The sequence below is a fragment of the Glycine max genome, chromosome 20, assembly GCF_000004515.6.
Source record: "Glycine max cultivar Williams 82 chromosome 20, Glycine_max_v4.0, whole genome shotgun sequence".
Lineage (NCBI taxonomy): Eukaryota > Viridiplantae > Streptophyta > Magnoliopsida > Fabales > Fabaceae > Glycine > Glycine max.
Window position 1 is genome coordinate 24950679 of NC_038256.2, and position 11575 is coordinate 24962253.

An 11575-nucleotide genomic window follows, 5' to 3' on the forward strand; every position below is an offset into this window, starting at 1 on the left:
ATTATTCAAAACAATGAATCACACCTTGTATTAAAGACTCGCTTTTATTACTCAAATAAATTAATCATACCTATTAAAGACTCGCTTTTATTATTCAAATAAATTAATGCGTCTTTAACGTATTGTTTGACTTTACCCTAAAAGAGTAAGATTACAATAACACCCCTTGCGGTTTCTTGAAATTACATATAATACTCCTCCTTTTTTACACCAACACTAAACCCCCTTGTATGAACAACATTGCATTGAGACTCCTTACAAATTACATTATCTCTTATTAAATGTTTACAAAACCTGACACTGTGTACCCCTAGTAGGGGTTGTTGTAATAGTAAACAAAGTAAGAGAATTAATCATGAAAGAATGTGTATTTAGGAGGTTTTGCTCTAATTTACTTAAACTAAAATGCATTTGTTTAGCTGAATGTATATTTAGGAAGCGATGATAAAATTTAAGTGCCATTAATCATGAAAGAACCAAAGATCTAACTACGATGGTTATAAAAAATACATTGCTTAGTTAGAATAATTTGCTTGTTTAAATTAAGTTATATGTACTACATAATCATAAAAAGAAAAAAAGATTTGAAAGTGAATATAAAGTAAAATAAGTCATTTCAATCATAGGAGAAAATTAATTATTAATATTCTAGCATATTCATTGTTTGTTGAGCATATAAATATAATATCAATTATCGATTTTCTCATTAATATATAATTTTTTTTCTTAATTTGTATGAAAAAACTTCAAGTGTCAATTATTTTGAAAATGGAGGAAGCATGTTACAAGAAATGTGTTATAAGATGTGTCGACATCAATCATAATGACATATATTTCAATTGTATTATAATTACAAAATTACTTGAAAAATATTTATTAATAAAGTCTTCATTGACAGTCAGATTTAAATTTACAATCTTGTAGGATATGATTTTAAACGACTGGATTAGTTTTTGTTTGCTATTATCAATTAGTATTATAAGCAATAATGATCCCAGATTAATGTTTTCCACCGATAAGAAATTTAGTCTCCTCAAACAAACATTAATGTTTCTATAAAAATAAAAAAAACTAATAAAAAATTACCGAGGTAATTGGATTTAGTACAAGGATAAAGAATTAAGAGTCGTGAGGGTTGGGGGATCAGGGAGAAAATAGAGAAGCAGAAAAAAAAGTGTATGAAACTGAAACTATTATTTGAGAGAGAGAAAGAGAGTTCATTCAACACTTCTTGTTTGTTTCCTCTTCAGCGCTTCCTTATATGCTCAATCATCCACCACCCTTAGCTATCACAACTTTGAAGCCAGAATTCTTCTCATATTTCCAAAATGGAGTTTAAGCAACATGAGGAAACTGATTTGAGGATGCTTGCAGCAACAACGAGTTACAATGACTTTGGAATACCGCCCTCAAGTCAAGGCGAAGAGGAGCCAGTGGCGGCGGCGATACCAGTGGTGATTCCAATGACCCCAACACCACCCACCCTGGCTCAAAAAAATGACAATGAGAAGTATCATGAGTGCCTTAAGAACCACACCATCAAAACTGGCGTCCACACACTTGATGGATGCATCAAGTTCTTGCCTCTAGGCGAGGAGGGAACCCTGGATGCGCTAAAATGCCTAGTGTGCAACTGCCACCGAAACTTCCATCGTAAGGAGACCCCCAATGACACCTACCTGGTGCCTTACCACCGCCACTCGCCGTTGCCGTTGGCAGCGTACTATGGGGAGCAGGTGGGCTACCCCCATGTGCAAGGGCAACAATGCACCACACTGGCACTCCCTTCCAGGTCAAGGGGCAGTGGTGGGGCCCAGTCCTCGAGGGAGGACATGGAAGCAGTGTCAGACCCAACGAGTGGTGCCACTCCTCATGGCGGGTCCAGCAAGAAGCGTTTCAGGACTAGGTTCACCCAAGAGCAAAAGGGGAAGATGTTGGCCTTTGCAGAAAAGCTTGGCTGGAGGATTCTGAAGCACGATGAGAGTGTCGTGCAGGAGTTTTGTGCCCAAACTAGCATCCAACCTCGTGTGCTTAAGGTGTGGGTGCACAACAACAAGCACACCTTAAGTAAGAAGCTCTAGACAGAAAAAAAAAATCCAGCCTCGTTACCTCTCTCTCTATATATATGTTTCTCTGTTTTAAGTTACCATAATAGCAACCACCATTCGCCTCTAATTGTTTCATTGTCATGCTCTCTTTACAATCCAAAATCAACACAACTGTTCAAGGTTGAGATAAATTTGTGCTTTAAGAATATAAGTACTTATGCACTAATCGTAATTTGTACTTTTGTTTCCAATCTCTGCACTTTTATAACATGGTTTATTTTCATGTCATTTAACATTTTCCTCCAACGAACATTCAGTGTTTGGATATTTTGGCATTTCAATAGGATGTTCTAGACACATCATTAAAGAGTAACCTTTTGTTGCAACTGTAGATGCCAAAAGATTAAAAAAAATGTTAGAATCTTTTCGAATGTATAATTTGCAAGAAAAAAAAAGAGAACTAATTACGTCAAATATGCATGAAAAAATATCACAATTAAATCCGAAAGATAAATTGAAAAAATACCTTTTTTTTTATGTCACACCTTAATGAGAAGAGAAAGACATAGGAAAGAGCCAACACGTACAATTGATTGTTCATATCATGCAAGAAAAAAAATACTAAGATTGTAGACAAATAAAAAAATAAATGTGTATAAAAATATATTTAAATATTTCTTGACACATTTATTAACATATATTTAGTGAAATTAAATTAAATAATTAATAATATGTTAAAATTCAAAATAATATAAAATAATTAATCCTATAATTATAAAATATGAATTTAATACCTATGTAAGACACAACACACTACGTTATATATTAATAATAATAATAAAAGACTCTCATTCGGTTACTAAATCCTTATAAAGATTAAATATGGAAGTCAATAAAAAAATATTTGTGATTGATTGTTTTGAACCAAATAATAAATATATGATCCCCATGGGAATAGAAATGTAGGAAAACATGGTAAAAAAAAAGGAAATTATAACATTTTCTGAAATCAGTAATATGCAAAAAAAAAAATACTTTTTAGAATACATTCTAGAGAATATAAGATAATTTTCATCGAAAACAAAAGTTCATAGGAGTATTAGAGCCATTGTTATGTTAATTGATTAAAAATGTTATGTTAGGTTATAGGTTTAATTGTAAAATTTGTCCTCCTATTTTGTCTATTTCACCAAATTTTTCTTATTTTTAATTTATTATCTAAGTCCCCAAAACTGATTTTAATGCTTGAGGAAGGACTAAAATCATGGTTCCTGGAGTGAGAAAAACACTCCTTTATCACTACACCTAAGTGTTCATTTAAATATTTGGTGCAAAATATATTATTAATATAGGTTTTATGTGAAAATAGTTCAAAATTCAAATTTTTTCTATTTTTTAATTTATAATATTTTTATAATGTCATATATTATTTTTAAAATATAATATATAAGATTAAATTATATTTTGACATAAATTAGAATATGTATATTTATATAATTTTTATTTTTATTATATATTATATTTATCTTTTAAAATGATGTTTGTGATTTAGTGAGAATATTTTTTTTATATTAACATATTCATGTTATTTATTGTAATATAGATAAAAAAAATATTGGCATTGGGTCTACCATACACAACGTGACTTATGCAGATGATGTGGTAAGGGTGAGTGTAGATAAAGTTTTTGACGGTGACGCTCAAGTGTCGTTTCCCACATCAAAAATTCAGTATGTGAGGCAGGCCCACGACATATTCTTGGCATGGCCGGCAAATCTTGGGAAATGTGTATCACATGAGGTAATTTTGATTTTCTTTAACATGAATTAACACAATCGTAGATTCATATAAATTAGTTCAATTTATCTTTTCATCTGCATATAGGATTCACGTCTTACTCCATCGAAAGTATTCGAACCAATTGAAAGGTTGAATAATGTTGCTACAGATGATCCATTGCGTCAGTTGATTAGAACCTTATATGACATTTACGAGAAGCCTATTGAGTTGTTGTGGGATGGGACTAAATTCGGGATTCCAAATGTGGATGCATCCTTCTTCTTAACATATTCTTATGTAAATGAAATAATATCAGGTGACAAATGTTTGAACATAGCTATACTACAGTTGTGGATGATGTAAGTCCATTCGATATCATTGACTAATAATTAACATTCGTTATGATATACATGATTATCAATTTTCCATTCCAAATGTTCCAAATAGGTTTATGGATGAGTGGAGTTCAAGCTTGGGTCATGGTTCGGTCTATGGATTCCTTGAGCCTCAGTCCATACACAATGCAAAGGAGAGACATGCTGAATGTCAACAGTACATTGAAACATGGGTTAAGGAATCCCAATGAAAGGTCTACCTAGGAGCTTACTTGAATCAATAAGTGAAATTTATGAAATGCTTGAATTATTCTCATTTGTATTTTACATACATAATTATTTTCGAATTCAAAGCCCATTGGCAGCTGCTTGTTTTATGTCCTACGAAGCCTGATATTCATATCAAAGTTGTAGTTAACAAGTTAAATATTATTTTATAACTCATTTAATGTATTATAAACGTCGATGGAAAAAAATTGTCCTCGAATATACATTCATGTTTTGTTGTAAGCAGTGCGATGAAGACATTAAAGACTACTTTGGATGGTCAAATTGATAAAGTTGTAACTTAGTGGATTGAAGTAAAGGTTAGTCATTTCATGAATGTTTTTTTTCACTGGTCATCTTTTGTAACTTCGTAATTGTATGATGTCTTTATTTTTCATGTTGAATGTAGACTCATGTTCAAAGCGGAGGGTATGAGTGTGGCTATTATGTCATGCATTGGATGTGGAACATAGTAAGCGGGGATTTGAAGAATGATTAGAGCATAGTATATTTAATTTTCCTAGAAAATAATTAGTTGACTATGGCTTTGCAACTTTTTTACGTGTACATGACTAATTTGTATATTTGATTATTTGTAGTGGTTTGGTGATGGCTGTTCGAACCCAGCAAGTGCACCGGATCGCGCAAGTAGTATAAAATGGTAAGAATTGAGTATCGAAATCTCGGGGAACTTGTGTTACTTGGTAAAGCTATATTCAGTTAATAGGTGTCTAGTATGAAAAATGATGTGTCAACTATGCACAAGTATGTAAACTAACTATTAAAAAGAAAATCACGTGAGTAATGATATGTAAAGACAAGTAGACAACACGTTGATCTTCCTATTAGGTGCCTGATGTTAAAAGGATAGTCTATACTTAACAATGCTCATGTGTTCTATGGTGTCTCCTGAAATGCTAAACCTCGATTCCTCATGATAGTCTAGCCTAATCCTGATCAAGAATCGTCCTCAGATTCCTTTTGTTGGACTAAACTAGACCAAAACCGCATTAAGACAAACATACAAAAAATTAGGTTACCGTACCTCGATCCCTCGTGATAATACGATAAACTAGCCCTGTCCTATCATGTTCTAAGAATCAGACCAGTTTCCACTGTTGAATGATCCTAACAAAGCATGCATCTACGTGATCAAGGCAAAAGCACACTAAAATGATGTACTGATAGCACAGAGAACACATAAAACATCATTAAATAGATATACAAGTATTTACATCAAGTAACTACAAGGAAGAACCAACAAAGGATTTAGCTCTCCATATCTGGGAAGCTTCCTTTACAACAAAGAGAAGATAAAAATGAAGGATTGAAGAAATACAAGTAGTGGGGATGTCTCCTCCACCTCTAGAACCTCATAATCACTCACAGACTCATCTCATGCTCTCAGGATGGCTTCCTCTTCTCGCTCAGTTCTTTGTCAGTCTCCTCACAGCAAAAGCTCTCAAAACTCTTTGGAACATAGACCTTTCTCTCTCTAGAAATCTCTAAACATGCAAAAGCTTTGAGAATTTCCCAAACTCCCTCTCCATTTCTGATTTCAAGCTTAAATAGGTGGTCTTGTTGGTGCTTGCGTGCTTAGCGCAACTTTGGCTCGCTTAGCGCGCATTAGTGAATTTCGGCATAGCGCACGTCTTTTCGCTTAGCGGATGGACTCAAGTGGTGCGCTTAGCGGGATTAGCCCTCACTCAGCGAACATCACAAACTTGTCTAATTAACCTGAAATTAAGAGGAAATGATTATTAAATACACAAAATGGGAGTACTAAGTATTTATTACCTATCTTTAACAAAAAGTAATTACAACATTACAAAATAACATAACTTAGAGGAGTTTGATTCAATTTACACAGGTTTTATACACAAAAGTTAGTCGTATTCATCGACTAACAATGGCACGCCATTAGACATTGAGACCTTGACAACAATTCGTAAGAAATGGACAACATATTTTGTAAAAGTTAAAAACACAAGATCTAGAAATCTTTAGATGACATAGGAAGAATTACTGTGATGTATTCGATGTTTACTATACTTGCTATATTCAACTTTGTACAATTATTGACAATTATTTGAGAATAAATATATATTTTTGTTTATTTCATTTTTTCTACACCAAATCTTATTGGACAATGCATTTTAATCGCAATGGGTGTGAACGCCCATATGATCAATGATTATTTGTGTAACCAAGATGATTAATTTTGTAGGTTATTGTCAAGCTGAGGATGTCGATAGTGGTGATCATAGACCAATTCAAATCAACAAATATGAGTGACAACTACACTAGTGTATGTTCATATGAAGGTTTCATTTTTAAATTTACTTTATTACCAATTTTTTTAGTAATTGATACTATTAATTATTTCCTAACATGTCATTTATGCGTCAAAATTACTAATCTCAATGAAGGGATGGAGCATTGTTGGAGCCCTTGAAAGTTCAGCAAGTTCCTCATTATTGGAAAGAGGTACATTTCTATCTAAGTGATTCTAAGTTCACCAAATTACTATACACATAGTGTGTTTTAAACTTTTCCAGCCACTACTATTTAATTTTTTTGCCAATATTTGGTTTATCTGTTTTGTCCCATGATCTCTGCTACTTAAATCACGCCTCTTTGGTATTGTGCACTATGAGAGAAATCAGCTTGTCCTCATGACTTTCTAGGTATGGTATTAGTCTGAGTCCTCAACTTCAGTTCCCTCTAATATCACGCTTGTGTCGATTGAATTATTTGTGCTTAAGCACAAACTATGGCATCCACTATCATAATGTTCTATCAATCCATCATATTTTGTATTAATACACTTATTTTGTAATACTCATAATTCCTTACGAGTAATTAACTGTCTTCATGGCTATTTAACCTACAGATTTTTTAACCTTGGGTACAGAAAAGAAGACTAGAATATGTGAAACATGTGTTTAATATTGAACATGTTGCACATTTCCAAAAGAACACCCTGCAAAGGATCTTCACCAAGAATGGAACTCCAAATGTGAGTGCCAAATTGGCTTAGCGAGCAGGCTCACTAAGCCTTATTCCCAAACAGAGAAGAAATTGCGCTTAGCAAGGGAGACTCGCTTAGCGCATGAACAAAATTTCAGAAAACTAAATTGTCTTGGGCTTAGCGAGACTAACTCGCTTAGCCCAGGCTTATTCAGGCTAAAGAGGCATGGTGGCTTTGTGAGACTGACTCACTTAGCCGCCAACAGAATACCAAAAGACTCAAACACTCTGACCTAACTAAACTAAATCACTAAGCGCGGCATGCCAGCTTAGCGAGTTCATACGAACTCAGAAATAAAACTGGAAATTTAAACACTCGCTAAGCCCAAGTACGGTGGCTTAGCGAGTTCATACAGAAAAACATAAATTTAAACAGAAATGATGAACACGCTTAGTGGGACAGGGCCAGCTTAGCGAGTTCATCAAAAAACCCAGAAAATTCATCCAAAATTGATAAACTTGCTTAGCGAGCAGGCTTGCTTAGCGAGTACATCAAAATTTCCAGAAAATAATGAGGCTTCTAAGCCCCTTCTATCACACACTATTAGGCCTTATAAATCTAAGCAAAATACATCAAAGCAACCTACATTACATGCGAAATTAAACCCCTAACAGCATACATTCAAACAACTAACAAAATAATAGCAAAATCAACACAAAATCAACATTTTCAAAGAACATAAAATGGCTTATATCCTAAGGTTCAAACTGAAATTAAAAAGATAAAGTGAAATGTACTTACGTGGATTGTTGAGATAAGTGAACAAGAGGAAGGCAAAAGAAGCAGAGATGAGCAAGGTGAGCACAGTGTAGAAGTGTGAATGCCAATGATGAGGTGAGAAGTTATAATGTTTGCACAAAAAGAAACTGCCTAAGTCAGTAATGCTTTATTTTTGGCAGTTTCGACTGTCTCGCTTAGCGCGAGTGACTCGCAAAGTGAGAACTCAGTGGTTTGAATTTTCAGATTTTAAATTCACTCGCTTAGCGGGACAAGCTCGCTTAGCCCAATTTGAAAATTAGAAAACCCGAGAAGGATTTGGGCTTAGCGCGAAGATATGCGCTTAGCGCGTTCTGCAGCTCTAATTGGTTTGCAACTTTCGCTTAGCGAGACAGGGCCAGATTAGCGAATTAAATACCTCAAGATGCAGTAGTGGGGTCGTGCTTAGCGAGATGGTCTCGCTTAGCGCAATACCATACCCGAGAGGGAATTGGGCTTAGCGGGTATGACCCGCTGGGACTAATTAACATGAAGGTCCAGGCAGAGAGATAGTTGCGCTTAGTGCACAGATGCGCTTAGTGAGACTGTGTTGCGCACTTAGCGAGATGACTCGCTTAGCCCAATTCCAATAAATGAAATACCAGAGAGGTTTTTGGGCTTAGTGCTATGGTCTCGCTTAACGAGGCCCCTTCAGCCAATGGTTTAGGGTTGGGGCACTTAGTGTGAGTCGTGACTTGCTCAGCGCATGAAGAATGATTCGCTTAGCGCACACGGCACGCTGAGCGAGTGGATGACTGAAAAGTTTTCCAAGTTATTCTTCATCAACAGCTTCAGAGAAGCTTAAGCAACCCCATTTTATCATACAAAGCATGCTGATGGCTTACTCTAGCAATCACAAACAAGTTAAAACCTAACTATATGCAATGATTAAGAAAATAAAGGAAAAAGAGTTGGGTTGTGTCATACCCTAATTTCGTCCGGGGATTATTACTTGATGATATGCGACCTTTGATCGGCCGCTTTGAGATACTTGGCATCCTTTGTTTCACAATATGTGAAGTCCCGAGACATGCCGGAAATCAAAAGGAAGCAGGCTTACACGATCCGTGAAAATTCCGTAATGTGGCGGAAACCAAAAGGAGGTGTTGTTACGCAATCCGTGAGTTTCCGTAACTTCTTCGAAAGCTAAAAAAGAGTAAATACATGATCCGTAAGGATCCGTAACCTTACGGAAAGAAAATAAGTATCGTTACGAAATTCGTAAAGTTTCGTAACGTTACGGAAAAAGAATCACCAAAAAAGGTAAAGGGGGGTGAACTTATCAAGATATGGGTGTAAATAGCAATTCAAATCTAGGCCCTTCCGGAACATTTTGGAAGTTGGGTTGCTTAAGGAGGAAGCAACTGGGCGGCAAGCTCCTCCACGTTTTTGAAAAATGGTTTCCGGGGCTTCCGCGGCTTCCGTAATACTTCCGTAAAATTTCCGAAAAACCTTGGGTAAGCATATTCCACTTAACATTGGTGAAAGGGAAGAGAAAAAAGATGAAAATCAAATTCGAAAACACTTCCGTAAGGCTTCCGTAACTTTTCCGTAATATACGAAAAGGGGGGTGAACTTAGTAATTCGAGTGCGCTTAGAAATCTTCTTCATTAAGTCTCTGGGCGGCAAGCACCTCCTTTTTTCTATAAATAGGGGAGGGGGGAGCTGTTTCAAAAGGTTCAAGACCCTTGGCTATGCATTTTGGCTATTTTGGGCAAAAAAGCACGTTTTCGTGAAGCAAAATCGAGTCGAAGTACTTCCGTAACGCTTCCGTAAGCGATTCTGTGGAAATTCTTCATCGTTCTTCGTCGTTCTTCATCCGTTCTTCGTTCGTTCTTCGTTCTTCAAAGGGTAAGTTTTCGAATCCGAGACTTTCAATTCATTTCTTGTTTTGTGTACTTTCACTTTAATTTCGTTTACTTTCAGTTTTCTTTTCTTCCGTTTTTAGCGTACTTTAACCGTTTATTTAAGTCGTTTTCTCGCCTAATAAATGATAAAATGAACTTCAACCGATCATTTGTATTGTAATCTCGTTTAATCACTGTTAAAACAAAATCTAACCGATCGTTCACGTTGTAACCACGGTTAAACCAAAAAGAGGTAAAATAATAATATAATAATCAAAAAATATCTTTTAGTAAAATAAACCAAAAAAAATCAATCGGACGTTTTCTCTTTGGGATTTCTCATTCTTAATTGAATTGACTAAATAACTAAAGTGAAACTAATGCTAAAATCAACTCGCCTAGTCAAGCTCGTCCACAAAAAAGTCACTAAAAAGGGTTTGAAAGTTTATCATTTCAATTTTTTCCTTATCAAGTAAATGGATCATTTTTAAGGTCCAACACCTTAAAATGATCACCTTTCAAGTAAAAAGAATCGCTTGATTCACTCTTAAGAAAGAACTACGTAGGTCTGATTTCCTCTTCGATGGAGGGTACATAGGAGCAAAAGCCCCACTTTTGTCGACCTCAAAAAATAAAAAGAAATAAAAGTTAAGGTAATACAATTTCCACAATTCTAAAAAATAGGTTGTTGTCCTTTGAGACAAACGTGAGAGGTGCTAATACCTTCCTCAAACGTAAATACAACTCCCGAACTTAGAATTTTCATTTTGACTCGTTTCCTTCGGTTTTCCCGACGTTTTCCACAAATAAACGTTGGTGGCGACTCCGCGCATTTTTCCTCCTTTGGAAAGCGCACCCGTAAACCTCGCATCGCACGCCCACAAAAGGGCATGTTGCGACAGTTGGCGACTCCGCTGGAGACTTTTTGTGAGTTAGGCCTATTCTAAGGAATTGTGGAATTGTGAAACCTTGTGTGTGCATTTATTGAACTATGTAAAGTGTAAATAACTGCTGTCTTTTTTCACATTTTTACACTAAGCACGCACGGGTTTGAGTAAAAAAGGGGGCCCTATACCCGGGTTCATGGGAATTTAAGGAGTGGAGGTGAATCTATGATCATGCTAGGTCTCCGACTTGCTTGATAATAGTGAAACCTCGTCTAGAGCTTTCTCTCTTTATAATATGTTGTCGCTGGTATTCCATACCGCCACAATATTATTATCTTGAGTGATGATACCTCTAGAAAACAGCCGTGTGAGTTATGAATCTTTCGGAGTAGTTATTAGAGACCCCTAGATACTATCCTGTAGGTCCCTAAAATAGGGGCACGGAGCAAACACACTGCGTGCCGTTTTAAACACTGCCATGCATGTAGTCCTAAATGTCATATACGCCTTTGCTTGTAATTATTTATGGATATTGTCGTACTCTGTGCATCCCCCTGTTGCGCTTTTGCGCATCTGCATCATGTCATCACACATGCGTTGTATGTGGGTCTCGTCTTTTGTCGTG

The 11575-nt window shown here is 35.7% G+C and overlaps 1 protein-coding gene across 1 annotated transcript; it reads left to right on the forward strand.

Moving 5' to 3' along the window:
* Positions 1–1310: 1310 nt before the first annotated feature.
* On the forward strand, positions 1311–4413 carry LOC100817719 (zinc-finger homeodomain protein 1). The gene is made up of 4 exons (XM_003556821.5): positions 1311–2067; positions 3652–3848; positions 3933–4186; positions 4275–4413. Exons 1-4 carry the CDS (start codon positions 1329–1331, stop codon positions 4411–4413), a joined length of 1329 nt encoding a protein of 442 aa, XP_003556869.2. The 5' UTR covers positions 1311–1328.
* Positions 4414–11575: the final 7162 nt, after the last annotated feature.